Source organism: Salmo trutta, chromosome 1 (assembly GCF_901001165.1).
Source record: "Salmo trutta chromosome 1, fSalTru1.1, whole genome shotgun sequence".
Classification (NCBI taxonomy): Eukaryota; Metazoa; Chordata; class Actinopteri; order Salmoniformes; family Salmonidae; genus Salmo; species Salmo trutta.
Genome location: NC_042957.1, coordinates 25,855,247 through 25,878,623, shown reverse-complemented (window position 1 = coordinate 25,878,623; position 23,377 = coordinate 25,855,247). Strand labels below are relative to the sequence as shown.

Genomic DNA, 23,377 nt, shown 5'->3' with positions numbered 1-23,377 from the left:
CTCTACATGATACTGTCTAAGTGTGTGTGCTGTCCAGAGAGAAGGAAATTCAACATTAGCTGTGCATCACTACGTCTATGGTTCTGTGATGGGCCTCCTCACTCTCCTGTTAGTAACAAAACAGCAACATTAGCTGTCGTTTTGAGCAGTCTGTTTTCTGTGAAAAGTGGACAATCAGAAATGTAGTTTGGAAATGAGAATCCAAATCAGCGGTGGAAGAAAGTCTTTGTGATTCAGACGGTGAAATTGTTCACTACAGTTTTCCTTTGGTTGCAATAATGGGAGTTGGGTGTTTTTGAACATTCAGGGCGCTATCCAAACACTGCCAGCTGTCTCTGTATTATTTTTAGACGCACCCACTGCCTCTCCGACCTGCTTTTGAGGGATTTAGGATTTAGGAAATGAGATTTTGCTCTCAGTGGGAATGTACATAGCTTTCCGAGAATAGGAAGTAACAGAGCAAACCCTGCCGGGTGTTCCTCTGAGGACTGAGGGCATTTTCTGAACTCTGACCCCTCTTGTCCAGCTCTGTGACCTTCACAGACCGGGCCCTCTGCAGTGTGTGTGTGCGCTTGTGTTCGTGTGTGTGCGCATGTGTGTGGAATCTGCAAAATACCCTCTCTCTCCTATCTCTCTCTCTCTCTCCCGTCTGTGGTTCAGTACAATAACAGTTTGTTTAGGGCTGTTAGGAGCATGGAAGTCACTAGTCTTTGATCTGGATATTGACTTTTGTTCCAGTGGAAAACAACTTTGTAAAGACTTTCATCAGGGGAAATTTGTTTGATGACTTTTCCCAGAGTGCCGTTCTCTCAGGATGGATCTTGAACTGAAGTCAGAGCTTAGAGTTTAGAGGCATTAAACATCTACTGCTGTAGGATCTGAGAGAGAGAGAATATGTGTGTGTGTGTGTGTGTGTGTGTGTGTGTGTGTGTGTGTGTGTGTGTGTGTGTGTGTGTGTGTGTGTGTGTGTGTGTGTGTGTGTGTGTGCGTGCATGCGTGTGTGTTTCATTTTATTGATGTTTTGTTATCATTTCGTTTCTGTTTTGGTAGTAGTGGCAGTGCTCTGTAGAATGAAGAGTGCAGCACTGAGGCAGGGAGCTTTCCATCTGGTGGTGCTGAAACCTTGCCTCAGCTCACTGCTACTGACTGTTACAGACTGTTACTGACTGTTACAGACTGTTACTGACTGTTACAGATTGCTACTGACTGTTACAGATTGCTACTGACTGCTACTGACTGTTACAGACTGCTACTGACTGTTACTGACTGTTACTGACTGTTACAGACTGCTACTGACTGTTACTGACTGCTACTGACTGTTACAGACTGCTACTGACTGTTACAGACTGCTACTAACTGTTACAGACTGCTACTAACTGCTACTGACTGCTACTGACTGCTACTGACTGCTACTGACTGTTACTGACTGCTACTGACTGTTACTGACTGTTACTGACTGTTACAGACTGCTACTGACTGTTACAGACTGCTACTAACTGTTACAGACTGCTACTAACTGCTACTGACTGTTACTGACTGCTACTGACTGTTACAGACTGCTACTGACTGTTACAGACTGCTACTGACTGTTACTGACTGTTACTGACTGCTACTGACTGTTACAGACTTCTACTGACTGTTACTGACTGCTACTGACTGTTACAGACTGTTACTGACTGCTACTGACTGCTACTGACTGTTACTGACGGCTACTGTCTGTTACAGACGGCTACTGACTGTTACAGACTGCTACTGACTGTTACTGACTGCTACTGACTGTTACTGACTGCTACTGACTGTTACTGACTGCTACTGACTGTTACTGACTGTTACTGGCTGCTACTGACTGTTACAGACTGCTACTGACTGTTACTGACTGCTACTGACTGTTACAGACTGCTACAGACTGTTACTGACTGTTAGAGACTGTTACTGAATGTTACTGACTGTTACTGGCTGCTACTGAGTGTTACTGACTGCTACTGCCTGTTACAGACTGTTACAGACTGTTACTGACTGTTACAGACCGCTACTGACTGCTACTGACTGTTACTGACTGTTACTGACTGCTACAGACTGCTACTGACTGCTACTGACGGTTACTGACTGCTACTGACTGTTACAGACTGCTACTGACTGTTACAGACTGTTACTGACTGTTACAGATTGCTACTGACTGTTACTGGCTGCTGCTGACTGTTACAGACTGCTACAGACTGTTACTGACTGCTACAGACTGCTACAGACTGTTACTGACTGTTACAGATTGCTACTGACTGTTACTGGCTGCTACTGAATGTTACAGACTGCTACTGACGGTTACTGACTGTTACTGGCTGCTACTGACTGTTACAGACTGCTACTGACTGTTACTGGCTGCTACTGACTGTTACTGGCTGCTACTGACTGTTACTGACTGTTACTGACTGCTACAGACTGCTACTGACTGCTACTGACGGTTACTGACTGCTACTGGCTGTTACTGACTGCTACTGACTGTTACAGATTGCTACTGACTGTTACAGACTGTTACTGACTGTTACAGATTGCTGCTGACTGTTACAGACTGCTACTGACTGTTACTGACTGCTACAGACTGCTACAGACTGTTACTGACTGTTACAGATTGCTACTGACTGTTACTGGCTGCTACTGAATGTTACAGACTGCTACTGACTGTTACTGACTGTTACAGATTGCTACTGACTGTTACTGGCTGCTACTGAATGTTACAGACTGCTACTGACGGTTACTGACTGTTACTGGCTGCTACTGACTGTTACAGACTGCTACTGACTGTTACTGGCTGCTACTGACTGTTACTGGCTGCTACTGACTGCTACTGACTGTTACTGACTGTTACTGACTGCTACAGACTGCTACTGACTGCTACTGACGGTTACTGACTGCTACTGGCTGTTACTGACTGCTACTGACTGTTACAGATTGCTACTGACTGTTACAGACTGTTACTGACTGTTACAGATTGCTGCTGACTGTTACAGACTGCTACTGACTGTTACTGACTGCTACAGACTGCTACAGACTGTTACTGACTGTTACAGATTGCTACTGACTGTTACTGGCTGCTACTGAATGTTACAGACTGCTACTGACTGTTACTGACTGTTACTGGCTGCTACTGACTGTTACAGACTGCTACTGACTGTTACTGGCTGCTACTGACTGTTACTGGCTGCTACTGACTGTTACTGACTGCTACAGACTGCTACAGACTGTTACTGACTGTTACAGACTGCTACTGACTGTTACAGACTGTTACTGACTGCTACAGACTGCTACAGACTGTTACTGACTGTTACAGATTGCTACTGACTGTTACTGGCTGCTACTGACTGTTACTGGCTGCTACAGACTGTTACTGACTGCTACAGACTGATACAGACTGTTACTGACTGTTACAGATTGCTACTGACTGTTACTGGCTGCTACTGACTGTTACAGACTGCTACTGACTGTTACAGACTCTTACAGACTGCATCTGACTGTTACTGGCTGCTACTGACTGTTACAGACTGGGAGTGCAGCTCAATGTGAGGTTTGGTTCGCCTTTACCTTAAAGGGCAGTACAGGAATAGGATAGGGCAGTACAGGGATAGGATAGGGCAGTACAGGAATAGGATAGGGCAGTACAGGGATAGGATAGGGCAGTACAGGAATAAAAAAGATTGTAACATATCTTTTGCTCCAGCCCTGTGGCCATGCATTGGGAGTTGGAGAGTGGTGGCATATGGACTCTTCTGTCTCCTGCTGAGCTTCATGCTGGCAGCCATCTTGCCCGTCCTCCCCTGAGCTGCCAGCAGTAAAGATTGTGTGTACCTCAGATGTCCTTCAGCTCACCCTGAACACACAGCTCCACTACCAGCTGAACGAGGGAGCCACCAGAAGGAGGAGAAAGGAGAGAGGGGGAGGAAAAAAGAGAGGGAGGGAGAGAGTGAGTAGAAGGAGGCTGAAAGAGATTGCATGGCAGAAAATGGGGGAGGCTGACAGAGAGAGAGAATGGATTCATGGATTTAAAAGAATGGCTTGGAGGGAGAGAGAATGTTGGAGAGAGGAAAGGACTAAATGGATTTATGAATCTATGGGTGCGTCTGTGCATTTGACTGTGCATGTGCTTCTGTGTGTGTGTGCACCAAATTATAGACCATCTCAATGGTGTCCCGTACACTCCCTTGTTCCTCCGCCTGTCTCCAGGACATCACTGTGTTCTTCCATCATGTTTATTGTACAGTTCCTCTGTAGCGTCAGTCTGTAATGAGAGTGACCCTACAGGTTAGTTCTTATCATTTTTTTAATATCCCAGCTGTGGATGTGCTGCAGATAGTGGGGAACACAGCCTTATGAGGTGATATTAAACACCCATCTCAGTGGAATAAAGTCATCTCGCTAGAAATGTCTTGAATTGGGAATAGAAGAGCACTTCTTTATTAAACATGGTTTTACTCTGTCTTCTCACCTCATATTGCGATGTTAACCTTTCTGGATGTCCCTCTGGTAGAGGGAGAGTTCTCCTAACAGCTCTATCCAATCAGCATGTCCCAAACTCGGTGTCCAGCTTGCGTGATTGGAGGACACTCCTCCCTCCAGAGCTCTGGGACAGAGGGGCTCTCTGCTTGGTTAAAACATTCGGAATTGATCCAGGACAGCAGCTCACTGCTGCACTGGAGAACAGCATTCACTCTCAGTTAACATTCACTGTATCTGAGGAGTGGAGGTACACTCAATGTTACGTATCCACAGATCTAGAATCAGATTATCATACCCCAATCCTAACCTTAACCAGAATTCTAAGGAAATATCTGCTCCAGGACCAGTGGATAGGGGCAACTGCCTATTTCTCCTAACGTCACCATTTCTCCTGTCTTCTGTTGTCTCTCTCAGGTAGGACAGGCCATACTGAGGTGGTGCGGGTGGTCTGGGAGCCAGAGAAGACAAGCTTCTCCAAACTGCTCAAGGTGTTCTGGGAGAGCCACAACCCAACTCAAGGTAAGGTCCTGGGTAGCTCCGATGGTAGTGCATGGTGCTTAAAACACCAGCGACGTGGGTTCAATTCCCACAGGGGTCCAGTATGAAAATGTATGTCCTCACTACTGAGTTGCTCTGTTATATAAATCCCACTCCCTCCATCCACACACAGACATACTGGTATATATAACTACAGTGTTTCCAAAGCCAATTCTTGCCTAGCTTGATCCCACTCTCAACTGCTTCCTCTCTGCCTTGAGCTATCTGTAACAGGAATATGAGTCTGCCATGTTGAGAGGTTGCAATCAAGGCTCTGTGAAATAAGGGAGAGAGTGATTTAGCTCAAGAATAGTGCTGTTGCACATAGCATGCAGGGTTAAGGATGGTATTTTAGATTTGATGGTTATAAACTCAGCAAAAAATGAAATGTCCCTTTTTCTGGACCCTGTCTTTCAAAGAAAACCCCAAATAGCTTCACAGATCTTCATTGTAAAGGGTTTAAACACTGTTTCCCATGCTTTTTCAATGAACCATAAACAATTAATGAACATGCACCTGTGGAACAGTCGTTAAGACACTAACAGCTTACAGACGGTAGGCAATTAAGGTCACAGTTATGAAAACTTAGGACACTAAAGAGGCTTTTCTACTGACTCTGAAAAACACCAAAAGAAAGATGCCTAAGGTCCCTGCTCATCTGCGTGAACGTGCCTTAGGCATGCTGCAAGGAGGCATGAGGACTGCAGATGTGGCCAGGGCAATAAATTGCAATGTCCGTACTGTGAGACTCCTAAGACAGCGCTACAGGGAGACGGGACAGACAGCTGATCGTCCTCACAGTGGCAGACCACATGTAACAACACCTGCACAGGATCAGTACATCCGAACATCACACCTGCGGGACAGGTACAGGATGGCAACAACAACTGCCCGAGTTACACCAGGAACACACAATCCCTCCATCAGTGCTCAGACTGTCCGCAATAGGCTGAGAGAGGCTGGACTGAGGGCTTGTAGGCCTGTTGTAAGGCAGATCCTCACCAGACATCACCGGCAACAACGCCGCCTATGGGCACAAACCCACCGTCGCTGGACCAGACAGGACTGACAAAAAGTGCTCTTCACTCAAAAAGGGCTCTTCACTGACGAGTCGCGGTTTTGTCTCACCAGGGGTGATGGTCAGAATTGCGTTTATCGTTGAAGGAATGAGCGTTACACTGAGGCCTGTACTCTGGAGCGGGATCGATTTGGAGGTGGAGGGTCCGTCATGGTCTGGGGCGGTGTGTCACAGCATCATCGGACTGAGCTTGTTGTCATTGCAGGCAATCTCAACGCTGTGCGTTACAGGGAAGACATCCTCCTCACTCATGTGGTACCCTTCCTGCAGGCTCATCCTGACATGACCCTCCAGCATGACAATGCCACCAGCCATACTGCTCGTTCTGTGCATGACTTCCTGCAAGACAGGAATGTCAGTGTTCTGCCATGGCCAGCAAAGAGCCCGGAACTCAATCCCATTGAGCACGTCTGGGACCTGTTGGATCGGAGGGTGAGGGCTAGGGCCATTCCCCCAGACATGTCCGGGAACTTGCAGGTGCCTTGGTGGAAGAGTGGGGTAAAATCACACAGCAAGAACTGGCAAATCTGGTGCAGTCCATGAGGAGGAGATGCACTGCAGTACTTAATGCAGCTGGTGGCCACACCAGATACTGACTGTTACTTTTGATTTTGACCCCCCTCTTGTTCAGGGACACATTATTCCATTTCTGTTAGTCACATGTCTGTGGAACTTGTTCAGTTTATTTCTCAGTTGTTGAATCTTGTTATGTTCATACAAATATTTACACATGTTAAGTTTGCTGAAAATAAACGCAGTTGACAGTGAGAGGACGTTTCTTTTTTTGCTGAGTTTATATGCATCCATAATGTATTACCAACACTATATACAGTATACAAAAGTATGTGGACGCTCCTTCAAATTAGGTTATTCGGCTAGTTCAGCCACACCCGTTGCTGACAGGTGTATAAAATCGAGCACACGGCCATGCAATCTCCATAGTCAAACATTGGCAGTACAATGACCTTACTGAAGAGCTCAGTGACTTTCAACATGGCACCGTCATAGGACGCCACAAATTCAGTTTGTCAAACTTCTGCTCTGCTATTGCTTCCCCGGTGACCTGTAAGTGATGTTATTGTGAAGTGGAAACGTCTAGGAGCAACAACGACTCAGCCGTGATGTGGTAGGCCACACAAGTTCACAGAACGGGATCACTGAGCACTGAAGCGCGTAACAATCGTCTCTCCTCGGTTGCAACATTCACTACAGAGTTCCAAACTGCCTCTGGAAGCAACGTCAGCACAAGAACTGTTCGTCAGGAGCTTCATGAAATGGGTTTCCATGGCCGAGCAGCCGCACACAAGCCTAAGATCACCATGCTCAATGCCAAGCTTTGGTTGGAGTGGTGTAAACATACCCGACATTGGATTCTGGATCAGTGGAAATGTGTTCTCTGGAGTGATGAATCACGCTTCTCTATCTGGCAGTCCGACGGACAAATCTGGGTTTGGCGGATACCAGTAGAACGTTACCTGCCCGAATGCATAGTGCCAACTGTAAAGTTTGGTGGAGGAGGAATAATGGTCTGGGCCTGTTTTTCATGGTTCCCAAAAGAGTGGAGACTGTTACAGCAGCAAAGGCCTGACCAACTCCATATTAATGGCCATGATTTTGGAATGAGGTCATCGACAAGCAGGTGTCCACATACCTTTGGACATGTAGTGTATGTACCTGTAGTATGGATGCAATATGGGTATACTATTCAGAAAGGTCAAGATAGAGACTAAGGTCAAGTATTCTCTGAAGTGCTGCTCACATGCCCAGTGATGCTAGATAAGGTTAACCTACTGATTCCATGAGGCTCCTCTCAACAGAATGACTAAATGGTTTGTCTTCATCCCCCAAGACATTTTCACTGTGTCCTTTAACACCTAGCCAACGATTGCGTGTTTGAATGGGAGCTTTTTGTCAGGGAACAAAATCAGTGTGATTCACTGTCTGTCTGCACGGCTCACACTCTGCTACGCTTCCAGCAACATAATAATTACACAGAGGCAGGCAGGCAGGTAGGCAGGCAGGTACAGGCAGGCAGGCAGGCAGGCAGGCAGTAGCTGTATCATGTTCTACATCTGCATCAAGGTGAACTGTGCTTTGATTGAAATGACACCGCAGTTGGTCTGGTCCCCAGGTTGTTTTCCCCAGACAGACAAACAGGGTTGATTGTGAGTTTGTTTCGTAAGACTGTCAGAGCACACAAAGTAAACAGTATGCTGGTATGTTGGTGGATGGACAGAATAGTTTAGACGTTTAGAAGAAATTATATGGAAGTAAACTTTTGTCAACTTAGAGTACCTTGTAACCCTGTGTGTGTGTGTGTGTGTGTGTGTGTGTGTGTGTCTCTTTGTCTGTCGGATTTGTCCTTCTTTTATGTCTTACTCTATATTGAGTGAAATATATTTTCTTTAGTCCAGTAACTTCTCTTAAAGTTACCCAACATTGTGTTCTCTCTCATTGTCAGGAATGCGTCAGGGCAACGACGTAGGAACGACCTATCGATCAGCCATCTACACATACACACAGGAGCAGCTCGAACAGGCTCTGGCCTCCAAAGATGACTATCAGAAGGTAACGTTTCTGTGTGTGGGAGTCACATCAACTCAATAATCAGTTCTCTAGAGATGTTCTAGAAACAAAAGCTTGGTGTGGAAGAAAATCTATTTCCCCCCCAAATAAATCACATTCAGTACCCATACCAGAGCACATTGTACCAGCCAACAAGGTTTTTAGGCTGCATCAGTCACCAGTCACATTAAAAGCTTGCTGCAACACACCCGTCTCTCCAGAGAGAATCAGTCAAGGTTCAAAGCCCATCACCTTACAGAGAACATGCATGGAGCCGGGCAGCCTACATATGCATATGTTTAATTGAGAGGGATGGCATGCTGCAGCTGATTCCCCCAGTGAGAGGAGAGAACAGTCGCGGAGGTACAGCAGAATCTCTTTCAGGAAAGCTATGTGGAGCAGCTTTGCTGCGCTAAGACCCCACCCTCTCCAGCACTGCTGCATGCATGGCTTCCAGAACAATGGAGAGACTGAGAGAGGGAGAATACATCCAAGCTTACAGTGGAAATACATTGGTTTCTTTCTGCTGTTACTCTCTCTCTTTCTATCTTCTCTCTACATCCTTACTGCTCTTCTCTCTCTCTCTTTCTATCTTCTCTCTACAACCTTACTGCTATTCTCTCTCTCTTTCTATCTTCTCTCTACAACCTTACTGCTCTTCTCTCTCTCTCTCTCTCTTTCTATCTTCTCTCTACAACCTTACTGCTCTTCTCTCTCTCTCTATCTTCTCTCTACAACCTTACTGCTCTTCTCTCTCTCTCTCTCTCTCTTTCTATCTTCTCTCTACATCCTTACTGCTCTTCTCTCTCTCTCTTTCTATCTTCTCTCTACATCCTTACTGCTCTTCTCTCTCTCTCTCTCTCTCTCTATCTTCTCTCTACATCCTTACTGCTCTTCTCTCTATCTTCTCTCTACATCCTTACTGCTCTTCTCTCTCTCTCTCTCTCTTTCTATCTTCTCTCTACAACCTTACTGCTCTTCTCTCTCTCTCTTTCTATCTTCTCTCTACAACCTTACTGCTCTTCTCTCTCTCTCTTTCTATCTTCTCTCTACAACCTTACTGCTCTTCTCTCTCTCTCTTTCTATCTTCTCTCTACAACCTTACTGCTCTTCTCTCTCTCTCTTTCTATCTTCTCTCTACAACCTTACTGCTCTTCTCTCTCTCTCTATCTTCTCTCTACAACCTTTTCTGCTCTTCTCTCTCTTTCTATCTTCTCTCTACAACCTTACTGCTCTTCTCTCTCTATCTTCTCTCTACAACCTTACTGCTCTTCTCTCTCTTTCTATCTTCTCTCTACAACCTTACTGCTCTTCTCTCTCTCTCTTTCTATCTTCTCTCTACAACCTTACTGCTCTTCTCTCTCTTTCTATCTTCTCTCTACAACCTTACTGCTCTTCTCTCTCTCTCTATCTTCTCTCTACAACCTTACTGCTCTTCTCTCTCTTTCTATCTTCTCTCTACAACCTTACTGCTCTTCTCTCTCTCTCTTTCTATCTTCTCTCTACAACCTTACTGCTCTTCTCTCTCTCTCTTTCTATCTTCTCTCTACAACCTTACTGCTCTTCTCTCTCTTTCTATCTTCTCTCTACAACCTTACTGCTCTTCTCTCTCTCTCTTTCTATCTTCTCTCCACAACCTTACTGCTCTTCTCTCTCTCTCTCTCTCTTTCTATCTTCTCTCTACAACCTTACTGCTCTTCTCTCTCTTTCTATCTTCTCTCTACAACCTTACTGCTCTTCTCTCTCTCTCTTTCTATCTTCTCTCTACAACCTTACTGCTCTTCTCTCTCTTTCTATCTTTTCTCTACAACCTTACTGCTCTTCTCTCGTCTTGATTAATTCTGTATCCTCTATCCTTTCTCTCGCCTGCTTTCCGCCCTCGCCTCGCTCTCCATTTCGCTGGCCCTTCTTCTCTGTCCTTTGTTCCTTATGGGAGCGGAGGCATTCTATGTAAGCCATATGATGTTGGTCTGTGAGATGGATAAAGACGTGTCCTTGTCTCTATTGACAGTTGAATCTCACTGGAGATTGTTGATGAGATGACCTTGAATGTCTGGATACCTTCATGGTTCTATTGTTGAGCTGCTGGATTCAGATGAAGGGCTGCTGTACTGTCTTTGTGCAAAGATGAGAGGAAGACTCGTCGAGTTCGTCTGGATGAGCAATGCTCCACCTCTTCATCGGCAGCACAGAGCAGAGCAGACAGTTTTAATTTTTTTTAACCGTCAAATAATAATTCTGCAGGAGGGGTGAAGTCAGGCGCAGGAGACTCAGGTACGTGAAACACGTAAATGTTTTAATGAAGGAAAAAACCAAGTCCAAAATATAAAGCCGACCAGGCCAGGGAAAAATATTCCAACAAAAGGAAGACTAAACAAAGTCTTCAGAATATCACGGGACGCAGCCCAGCAACCCTAATGCCAAAACGCTAAAATATAAATGGACAGAAAAGAAATTCCCCTAACCTACAAGAACAGACATGAAACAATCCCGCACAACCCCAAACAAGAAACTGACAAACTAAATACCCTCCCACTAATTACAAACAAGAAACAGGTGCGCACAAAACAGACATAACTAACAAACACATGAAACATGGATCGGTGGCAGCTAGTAGGCCGGCGACGACGACCGCCGAGCGCCGCCCGACCGGGGAGTGGCGCCACCTTCTGTGGACGTTGTGACATTAACCCTTTTTCTCCCCAATTTCGTGGTATCCAATTGGTAGTTACAGTCTTGTCTCATCGCTGCAACTCCCGTACAGACTCGGGAGAGGAGAAGGTTGAGAGCCGTGCGTCCTCCGAAACACAACCCAACCAAGCCGCACTACTTCTTGACACAATGCCCACTTAACCCAGAAGCCAGCCACGCCAATGTGTCAGAGGAAACACCGTACACCTGGCGACCGTGTCAGCATGCAATGCGCCCGGCCCGCCACAGGAGTCGCTAGTGCACGATGGGACAAGGACATCCCTGCCGGCCAAGCCCTCCCATAACCTGAACGACGCTGGGCCAATTGTGCACCGTCCCATGGGTCTCCCGGTCGCGGCCGGCTGCGACGGAGCCTGGACTCAAACCCAGAATCTCTAGTGGCACAGGTAGCACTGCGATGCAGTGCCTTAGACCACTGCGCCACTCGGGAGGCACAGAGCAGACACAGTTGAGTTGAGACATGGACGTGACTGAAATAAGCTTGGAGCTATACACTACATCTGGTTTCTGGTTAGTTATGAAAGGTATGAACGTTAAGTAGTTACATTTTCAACACTTTCTATGTTTCTTCAATAGAAACAAGCGTATGTTTAGTTGCTGCCAACACACACATTTTCTTTCAGTTTGTCTACCCCATCACTCCATTCCCTCCTTTTCTACTGTGCCTGACCCCCATTGGGCTATTCATCAGGCTAACAGAGCCCCATGCTGCTTCCCAGGGTGTAGAGGTGGCTAGGTGTTGTCAGACCGGGGTTGAGTTGTCTGGGCAAGCCGGTGCAATAGGGAGCACACTCCCAGAGAAAAGGAGGATGTGGAATAGATGGAGGAGGAGCTGGAGGAGGAGGAGGAGGTGCAGCATATGGGTTGGATTTGTTCCTTCACGGAGTGCTGCCTCCAGCTGATGAAGCTACTGGGAGGGAGGCTGAGAGCCTGCAGACTGCAGCCCCTCCTCTCCTAATGGCTGCCTAATAACACAGACGACCAGAGGACACCCTCTCCTCCCTCTCTCCCCCTTCCCCCATGTCCCTCCATCCCATCGCCCCTTCCTCTACCCCTCCCATAGAGCCCAGTCTCTCACCCAAATGAACCCCATTTACACATGCAGCCAGGTGCCACAGCCCTGCAGCCACTGCAGGAGAGACCTTCTATTGGCTACTGTCAGTGTCTCTTTTACCACACAACTGCTACCACTACCTGGCGTATTATACTATTGTTACTATTAATAGTAAGTTGAGACCCCGACTGAGTTCCTAAAAAAATACTATCTATCTATCTATCTATCTATCTATCTGTCTATCTGTCTATCTGTCTATCTGTCTATCTGTCTATCTGTCTATCTGTCTATCTGTCTATCTGTCTATCTGTCTGTCTGTCTGTCTGTCTGTCTGTCTGTCTGTCTGTCTGTCTGTCTGTCTGTCTGTCCTGAAGGACAGGAAGATTTGGAGGTGTTCCAGACATATAAAAAGGGAAATCATCATTTCATTTCCCCCTTTAACAGAACATTATCACCTGCTACATGTTATATTACATTGTTAGCTTCTCTGCTGTTTGCTGAAAACAGTGGCGGTGTTTTGAAACACACATTTACTGGGTTCGTGTGTTTTCTCCAACTGTGAAGTTTGACATTTGCGTCGATTGGTTGTGGAGTGGGGTCTAATTTATTCTCCGGTTCATGTCTCATCTACCATGACAATCATATCATCTGTGAGCGGAGCTCGTCTCGTTGTGTCTCGTCTCGGCTGAAAGGAGGCCATTTGCCACTAATGTCCCCCAGTCACGTGTCTGAGACAATGCCACCTGTTTATTTTACTGTAGCGTTTGCTATTGTTGGCTGTGTTTCTGGGCACAAAGCGACAGCCTCCACTTACACAATGACTACTCTGACAAAGTGTGCTGCATACACACACGCTCACATACACACACAGACTAGACTGACAGACAATACAAACACGCTCACACACTCCCTCTGCTGGCCTTGCTGCCTCTTTGTTCTCCTCCCATCTTCTCTTCCTCCTCCATTGTCTGCTCTCTCTTTCTTTCTCCCTCCTCCTCCCTCCTCCTCCCCCTGCTGAGACTTCTGCTCCGCACTGCAAACCCAGCAGCAGGGCCCTGTTGCCATGGAAACAGAGGAGGGTCCCCCACCCCCCACCCCTCCTAGCCCAGTCCCATCCCTCAAGCCCTCTGATTGGCCCAGCCAGACCAAATTAAGCGGGGTTTGGCTGGGGTCGTAGGTCATCTGTAGAGAGGCACCTCGGCTGTATTTTAATCAGCTGTTGACCCCCGACGTAATGAAATGGATGTCAGGGAAGGGGTTAATAAAGCTCGCTCTGACTGGTGGCTGGGTCCTTAATGGGGGGAGTCAGGGGAGGGATAGAGAGAGATAGAGAGAGGGGGGGAAGGGAGGGGGGTAATGGCGGGAGGGGGGGAGGAGAGGGTTAAAGTGGAAGGGGGTTAAGGGGCACAGTGGTTGGACGTGCGCGAGGCCAATGGAAAGCGAAAGGGCAATATGGTGGGGGTTGGTTGCTCTTTGTTTCCTGGGGTACAGGGAGGTGGAGGGAGACTGGGAGGGTGTGGTGCTGGTGGTTATTCCCCCCCCCCCTCGCTCCACTTTGGGGGGTTTAGGGTTATTAATATTTATTGCGTCGGAGCGTTGCCGTCTGAGGTGCCACATCATCCCACACAGCGGGAGGGCCGGGCTGCACGGAGAGGAGGAGGGAGGGGGGACGGAGAGGAGGAGGGAGGGGGTTTGAGGAGGGAGGGGGGAGGGGGGAGGAGAGGAGGAGGGAGGGGGGAGGAGGAGAGAGGAATCCAGAGTGAGAGAGGGAGGAGTTTGCACATGGACACTAGAGCACTTCATTCAGTGGGGTCTCCCTCTCCACTGACCTTCCCCTGCGAGGACCAGTCACTGAAGGACCACGAGGAAGTAGCCCAACAGAAGTGGCCCATAACCCCCCCAACAGATGGATGGCTGTCAATAACAAGTCAACTGTCGTTGCCGTCTCAGTTTGTTTCAGTAAATGATGGTGTAGGAAGTCAAAAGACAAGCTGGACAAAGTTCTAGGCAAGGGGCAGTGGGGTTACTATCTGTTTGGAATCAGTTGGCCTGGCCTGTAGCCATATGCTGAGCTACTGTAACAGTGTCCTGTGTATGGATTTGAGCAACAGTACTGTATTGCTACACATTTTTTATAAAAAAATGGTCTGCGAGGGAAAGTGAACATTTCAGATGTAATATGCATGTTTTTGATCTCCAGGGGGAATTGTGTCCCATTCACCATTCACAGCATGGCACCTGACTGACACACAGACAGCAGATCCTCTCCCTCCGTCTCCCTTCTCCTCATCTCAGACAAATGTAAACTTGACTTCATCCTCCTCTGAAGAGTCAAGATAGAAACTAGTATGAAATATTCCCATCTATTAGTGTGTCAATTACAGGCCAACAATAGACAGCTTTCTACCTCAGAGGCTGTAAACCATGTGTTCTGCTGCTTACCTCTGTTCACTGCTGAGACGACCGACCAGCCAGGAGGCAAACGCCGGAGATTGACTCTCCACCAATTAATCCGACTGTCAGTGTGGGTGAGAAATCAGCCTGTCTGTAATTAGCTAGCTAGCTTCCCCCGGTCTGCCTGCCTACTGAGATCTGTTCTCATGAGCTGGTGTATAGCAGTAGGCAGGCAGACCGGGGGAAGCTAGCTAGCTAATTACAGACAGGCTGATTTCTCACCCACACTGACAGTCGGATTAATTGGTGGAGAGTCAATCTCCGGCGTTTGTCTCCTGGTCTTCTCCTTCACCATCAAATTGTTAGGATGACTCTACTCTCGCATCATCAGTGCTGTTGTCTACAGGTGACCAGTGCGGGGCAAGCATGCTATTTACCAGGACCCTCCATGTTATCATTATCCGTATTATCAATTTCCAGTGTCTCTTGTGTTAGGCTATGAGATTGTTATGGCTAGATATTGATGTGGACATAGTGATATAGATATGCTGTTTAGTAGCTGATATGGCATAGGAGCAACTGTGTGCGTGAGTGTGTTTGCTGTGCACAATAAGCCTTTCAACAGGGCTACTATTGAGGTTAGTGCAGATACACTGACAGACTAGTGTCAAGGTGATATGACAGGCCTGACAGCAGACCTGATTCAGGGAGAAACCGTGGCAGCCAGCAGTGTCCTCGACTTTTAATGGCGAGGGCCAGACAGTGTCATTGTGTCACTGTGTCATACACAGAGCCATTAGGTCATGGTGGGGTTGATTTAATGCTTTCTGTGGACAGCAGTCAAGATGTAAGGCCCTACTGAACCACACCAAGGACAGGACGAGAGAGAGAGAGGAGGCAGTTAGTGGACTGTTAGAGAGAGAGGAGGCAGGTAGTGGACTGTTACAGAGAGAGGAGACAGTTAGTGGACTGTTAGAGAGAGAGGAGACAGTTAGTGGACTGTTAGAGAGAGAGGAGACAGTTAGTGGACTATTAGAGAGAGAGAGAGGTGACAGTTAGTGGACTGTTAGAGAGAGAGGAGACAGTTAGTGGACTGTTAGAGAGAGAGGAGACAGTTCGTGGACTGTTAGAAAGAGGAGACAGTTAGTGGGCTGTTAGAGAGAGGAGACAGTTAGTGGACTGTTGGAGAGAGAGGAGTCAGTTAGTGGACTGTTAGAGAGAGAGGAGACAGTTAGTGGACTGTTAGCGAGAGAGAGGTGACAGTTAGTGGACTGTTAGAGAGAGAGGAGACAGTTAGTAGACTGTTAGAGAGAGGAGACAGTTAGTGGACTGTTAGAGAGAGAGGAGACAGTGGACTGTTAGAGAGAGAGGAGACAGTTAGTGGACTGTTAGAGAGAGAGGAGACAGTTAGTGGACTGTTAGAGAGAGAGGAGACAGTTAGTGGACTGTTAGAGAGAGAGGAGACAGTTAGTGGACTGTTAGAGAGAGGAGACAGTTAGTGGACTGTTAAGAGAGAGAGGAGACAGTTAGTGGACTGTTAGAGAGAGAGGAGACAGTTAGTGGACTGTTAGAGAGAGAGGAGATATAGGGATATGGCAGACTTAGGAGGGTGAGGGGAAAGAGGACTGCTATGAAATATAGAGTGATATTCTAGGAGGACACTGTGGGGGAGATTGCACAGGGTAGGTGGCATACTGTACTGTGGCACAATGTTACTGTCTGATCTCCTGCTCTGGCAGAGAGGGAGAGAGAGGTGTGAATGTGAGTCTCCCCCCTGGTGATGGAGGGGGGTTGCTCTCCAGCTGTGACAGCCTCTCACCTGCACACCCTGAGAGATCACACCTTCCCCCTCTCTTCGCCTCTCCCCCTTTTTCATCTCCTCACTCGGTGGAATGAGTGAGTGACTGGAGACTATGGTCGGGGTAATTATCTGTTCCTCTCCGTTCGCTAGCTGCTCTCGTTATTTCCTGACCAGCTTGCCGGGCCCTGGCGCTCCCCCCCTCGACCTCCCCCTTCCTCCCTGTACCCCTCCATCTGTGGCTATTTTAGATGGAGCAGGGTAGCATGCTGCTCCCAACATCCTAATGCTCCACACCAGTTGGTTTAACAAACACCATCTGCCGGCCAAATCTGTCTTCGAATTGCTTTAGTAGCGAACTCAGCTTTCTTCCTCTCCTCTCCTCACCTTTAAACTCCTCTCTCTGTCGCTCACTCCCTCTCCCTCCGTCCTTCATAATGTCTTGGAATGTTAAGAGGACAGAGGTTGAGTAAATAAGGGTGTTGTTGTGGGTGTCGGGGGGGAAAACGTTGGGTCACACTCACCCGTATTGGAACCTTGTCTGTCCACCTTGGGAAGATGAATCTGTCGTGTAGATCCTCCCTGTTGACTTACAGACTCTAGATCAGCCTCTTTTCCATTGTGTTCTATCTTCCTCTCAACCTCTGTCCCTCTGTTGTTCAGCGAGAGTCTTGGATTGTTGGTTGTATAATAACACAGGTGTTTATAATTAAGCAATAAGGCCCAAGGGAGTGTGGTATATGGCAAATATAGCATGGCTAAGCGCTGTTCTTAGGAACGACGCATCGAGGAGTGCCTGGTCACAGCCCTTAGCCGTGGTATATTGGCCATATATCACAAACCCCCGAGGTGCCTTATTGCTATTAGAAACTGGTTACCAACGTAATTAGAGCAATAAAAATAAATGTTTTGTCATACTCGTGGTATACGGTCTGATATACCACGGCTGTCAGCCAATCAGCATTCAGGGCTCTACCCACAAAGTTTTTAATACACAATATCCCATTGGAAACCTGGTTCTCTCACTGGGCATTATGATATATAGCCTCAAAATCCTCTTTCTCTCTCTCACACACACACACACACACACACACACACACACACACACACATACACACACACACACACACACACACACACACACACACACACACACACACACACACACACACACACACACACACACACACATCCATCCATCTCTCCACTTCTATGATGGCGGTGAAGCTGTGATGGTCAGTCCCCATCTCATCATCTCATCAGGGTGTGAACAGTCATGCTACCTCACTGGTGTCGCTCACTCTCCCGTCCTTCTGTCCTTACAGCCTGCTCTTCACACTTCCCATCCTCTGCCTTTCGTTTAGTAAAGGAGTGAAGCAGCCCATCTTATTTCCTTCCTCCTGTTCTTTTGCTCTCCTCTCACAAGCAGACTTTCCCATTTTCATTTGCTTTCTGATGGTACCCACAGGAGACCTGAACAAATGGTATGTAACAGATTTTTGGCACGTGCGCCCACATTTCCCTAAACATCATTATGGACAGAGGGTCTGCTCTGCCAGGGAGGGAGCCATGCCATCTTCCTCTCCAGTGAAGCCACACTCCGCGCCAGCAGCACAGAGCACACACACATGAACAAAGCCAGGCACGCAGAACACACTCGCACGCATGCACACACGCATACACTACATATGCACACATGCACAAAGACACTACATAGACACTACATAGACACTACATAGACATTGCACAGACACTGCATAGACACTGCATAGACACTACATAGACACTACATAGACACTGCATAGACACTACATAGACACGGCACAAACACTGCATAGACACTACATAGACACTGCATAGACACTACATAGACACTGCATAGACACTGCATGCAGAAACATAATGAATAATACACGCAGGCATGCACATGAGGATATTACCTCTGTTTGAATGACCTGACTGTCTCGTACGAGGAAGATGAGTCCATTTCCTCCTTCTCTATCCATCTACTTGATACCACAGACTCTTGTCCTGACAGTCAATGTTGAAAGCATTAGAAATGTTTTCAGTGTTTCCCATTTTGAAATTAGGCAATCATTACAGAGCATTGTGAATGCCTCCCATCCCTTCTCTGACAATCACTCAGTCAGGAAGGAATACGTCCATATAGAATACATGTTTTCTTTCTGCTAATCTGCCTCGTGACCAAGTATTGTCATTCACAGCCATTTGTAACGGGGGGAAAAAAGCAGATTCAGCCACTGCCTGTTCCATTCTCCATTTAGTATTGGCCTGAAGGGCTGGAGGATTGGGAAGAGTCTGGTTAATTTAATGTCAGGGTATTGACCGTGTATGCTCCGCTGGCTGGCTTGATTGTATTGTTCACATGGGGAGTGATTGGGGAGCACTCTGTGTGAGGCACAGCACTGCAGAAAATGACCTCTGAGGCTGGGGCTGAGGGGCTACAGAGAAAGACAAGGCTTTCTCCTTTTCTTTCCCTCTCTCCCTCTTTCTCTCCCTCCCCCTCTACTCGTCTATGGTTGGGGTGTGTGCTCCATTGTTCCTGAGGTAGTGGTGTCTCTGGATGGTGCACCTGCTGATCACGCCTTTATTTTAGGCTTTGACGTCCCTTTGTTGTCGCAAAGTGTGTCTTGGATGCACCGCTATCATTTTCTGTATTTCTCTGTGTGTGTGTGGAATTAGGGGCTAGGGTAGAAGGACTTACTGACTAACTACTGTGTCTTCTTTTCACCTCTGCCTGGCCTGGGTGATAACTCCTGATTCCTCAATGGGTGGAGGGCTGCTCCCTTTGTGTTCGCATAAATTATTCCTAGAAATTAATTTCTTCTTTCAATCATTTCTCCTCTCCCTCCTCCTTCATTCTTCATTTTGTTTCTCCCCTCTTTTCTCTGAGTGTCCATTTCTGTGCACAAAGGCTGTGTGTGTGTGTGTGTGTGTGTGTGTGTGTGTGTGTGTGTGTGTGTGTGTGTGTGTGTGTGTGTGTGTGTGTGTGTACCGTGTCTCCTGTCTTCTCCCTCTCTCTAATCCTGCTCTGGCTCTTTTAACATGCCGCGGCGGGTGTGTATTTTTCATTTCATTCTCTGCCCCCACGTTTTCTTCTTTCTCCTGTCTGCCTGAAATGGCTGAATAGAAAGTCATGTCAGGCTGCTTATCGCTGCCTTTCACGTTTCTGCGGTTAACCAGGGCGCACAGGTATTTGCATTCCAAATGAGCGCTCTGTCTGATATGCAAATGAATTAGTCTGAATTATGCATTTAGCCATGTGGTAACGGAACACAGCACAGGACCGCTGGAACAAACACAGCAGCTAGCATCTGAGGGAGAGAAGATGAGGGACAGTGACGCCATTTTGGGGATTCTGCCACTTGCACTTCGTCTGACCAGGACGAAGGTTGAGCCGTATGTGTGTGGGTTTCACACCCTCGGAGATACAGTAGATAGTTTATAGTCAATAGAGTAGATAGATACAGTAGATAGTTTATAGTCAATAGAGTAGATAATACAGTAGATAGTTTGTAGTCAATAGATACAGTAGGTAGTTTATAGTCAATAGAGTAGATAGATACAGTAGCTAGTTTATAGTCAATAGAGTAGATAAATACAGTAGATAGTTTATAGTCAATAGAGTAGATAATACAGTAGATAGTTTATAGTCAATAGAGTAGATAGATACAGTAGATAGTTTATAGTCAATAGAGTAGATAGGTACAGTAGATAGTTTATAGTCAATAGAGTAGATAGATACAGTAGATAGTTTATAGTCAATAGAGTAGATAGATACAGTAGATCGTTTATAGTCAATAGAGTAGATAGATACAGTAGATAGTTTATAGTCAATAGAGTAGATAGATACAGTAGATCGTTTATTGTCAATAGAGTAGATAGATACAGTAGATAGTTTATAGTCAATAGATACAGTCGATAGGTTATAGTCAATAGAGTAGATAGATACAGTAGATCGTTTATAGTCAATAGAGTAGATAGATACAGTAGATCGTTTATAGTCAATAGAGTAGATAGATACAGTAGATAGTTTATAGTCAATAGATACAGTAGATAGTTTATAGTCAATAGAGTAGATAGCTACCGTAGATCGTTTATAGTCAATAGAGTAGATAGATACAGTAGATAGTTTATAGTCAATAGATACAGTAGATAGTTTATAGTCAATAGATACAGTAGATAGTTTATAGTCAATAGATACAGTAGATAGTTTAAAGTCAATAGAGTAGATAATACAGTAGATAGTTTATAGTCAATAGATACAGTAGATAGTTTATAGTCAATAGAGTAGATAAATACAGTAGATAGTTTATAGTCAATAGAGTAGATAATACAGTAGATAGTTTATAGTCAATAGATACAGTAGATAGTTTAAAGTCAATAGAGTAGATAATACAGTAGATAGTTTATAGTCAATAGATACAGTAGATAGTTTATAGTCAATAGAGTAGATAATACAGTAGATAGTTTATAGTCAATAGATACAGTAGATAGTTTAAAGTCAATAGAGTAGATAATACAGTAGATAGTTTATAGTCAATAGATACAGTAGATAGTTTATAGTCAATAGAGTAGATAATACAGTAGATAGTTTATAGTCAATAGAGTAGATAGATACAGTAGATCGTTTATAGTCAATAGAGTAGATAGATACAGTAGATCGTTTATAGTCAATAGAGTAGATAGATACAGTAGATAGTTTATAGTCAATAGAGTAGATAGATACAGTAGATAGTTTATAGTCAATAGAGTAGATATATACAGTAGATAGTTTATAGTCAATAGAGTAGATAGATACAGTAGATAGTGTATAGTCAATAGAGTAGATAGATACAGTAGATAGTTTATAGTCAATAGAGTAGATATATACAGTAGATAGTTTATAGTCAATAGAGTAGATAGATACAGTAGATAGTTTATAGTCAATAGAGTAGATAGATACAGTAGATCGTTTATAGTCAATAGAGTAGATAGATACAGTAGATAGTTTATAGTCAATAGATACAGTAGATAGTTTATAGTCAATAGAGTAGATAGATACAGTAGATAGTTTATAGTCAATAGATACAGTAGATCGTTTATAGTCAATAGAGTAGATAATACAGTAGATAGTTTATAGTCAATAGATACAGTAGATAGTTTATAGTCAATAGATATAGTAGATAGTTTATAGTCAATAGATGCAGTAGATAGTTTATAGTCAATAGAGTAGATAGATACAGTAGATAGTTTATAGTCAATAGAGTAGATAATACAGTAGATAGTTTATAGTCAATAGAGTAGATAGATACAGTAGATAGTTTATAGTCAATAGAGTAGATAGATACAGTAGATAGTTTATAGTCAATAGAGTAGATAGACACAGTAGATCGTTTATAGTCAATAGAGTAGATAGATACAGTAGATAGTTTATAGTCAATAGAGTAGATAGATACAGTAGATCGTTTATAGTCAATAGAGTAGATAGATACAGTAGATAGTTTATAGTCAATAGATACAGTAGATAGTTTATAGTCAATAGAGTAGATAGATACCGTAGATCGTTTATAGTCAATAGAGTAGATAGATACAGTAGATAGTTTATAGTCAATAGAGTAGATAGATACAGTAGATCGTTTATTGTCAATAGAGTAGATAGATACAGTAGATAGTTTATAGTCAATAGATACAGTAGATAGTTTATAGTCAATAGAGTAGGTAGATACAGTAGATCGTTTATAGTCAATAGAGTAGATAGATACAGTAGATCGTTTATAGTCAATAGATACAGTAGATAGTTTAAAGTCAATAGAGTAGATAATACAGTAGATAGTTTATAGTCAATAGATACAGTAGATAGTTTATAGTCAATAGAGTAGATAATACAGTAGATAGTTTATAGTCAATAGATACAGTAGATAGTTTAAAGTCAATAGAGTAGATAATACAGTAGATAGTTTATAGTCAATAGATACAGTAGATAGTTTATAGTCAATAGAGTAGATAATACAGTAGATAGTTTATAGTCAATAGAGTAGATAGATACAGTAGATCGTTTATAGTCAATAGAGTAGATAGATACAGTAGATCGTTTATAGTCAATAGAGTAGATAGATACAGTAGATAGTTTATAGTCAATAGAGTAGATAGATACAGTAGATAGTTTATAGTCAATAGAGTAGATATATACAGTAGATAGTTTATAGTCAATAGAGTAGATAGATACAGTAGATAGTGTATAGTCAATAGAGTAGATAGATACAGTAGATAGTTTATAGTCAATAGAGTAGATATATACAGTAGATAGTTTATAGTCAATAGAGTAGATAGATACAGTAGATAGTTTATAGTCAATAGAGTAGATAGATACAGTAGATCGTTTATAGTCAATAGAGTAGATAGATACAGTAGATAGTTTATAGTCAATAGATACAGTAGATAGTTTATAGTCAATAGAGTAGATAGATACAGTAGATAGTTTATAGTCAATAGATACAGTAGATCGTTTATAGTCAATAGAGTAGATAATACAGTAGATAGTTTATAGTCAATAGATACAGTAGATAGTTTATAGTCAATAGATATAGTAGATAGTTTATAGTCAATAGATGCAGTAGATAGTTTATAGTCAATAGAGTAGATAGATACAGTAGATAGTTTATAGTCAATAGAGTAGATAATACAGTAGATAGTTTATAGTCAATAGAGTAGATAGATACAGTAGATAGTTTATAGTCAATAGAGTAGA

The 23,377-nt window shown here is 44.5% G+C and overlaps 1 protein-coding gene across 1 annotated transcript in view; it reads left to right on the top strand.

Annotated features, from left to right (window-relative positions):
- The window catches only part of msraa (methionine sulfoxide reductase Aa), an 87,667-nt gene that overhangs the window by 50,049 nt on the left and 14,241 nt on the right, over positions 1-23,377 (top strand). The window contains exons 4-5 of the mRNA XM_029750561.1: positions 4,903-5,007; positions 8,565-8,671. Coding sequence (XP_029606421.1) covers positions 4,903-5,007; positions 8,565-8,671 — 212 coding nt within the window. The remainder of the gene's footprint in view (positions 1-4,902; positions 5,008-8,564; positions 8,672-23,377) is intronic.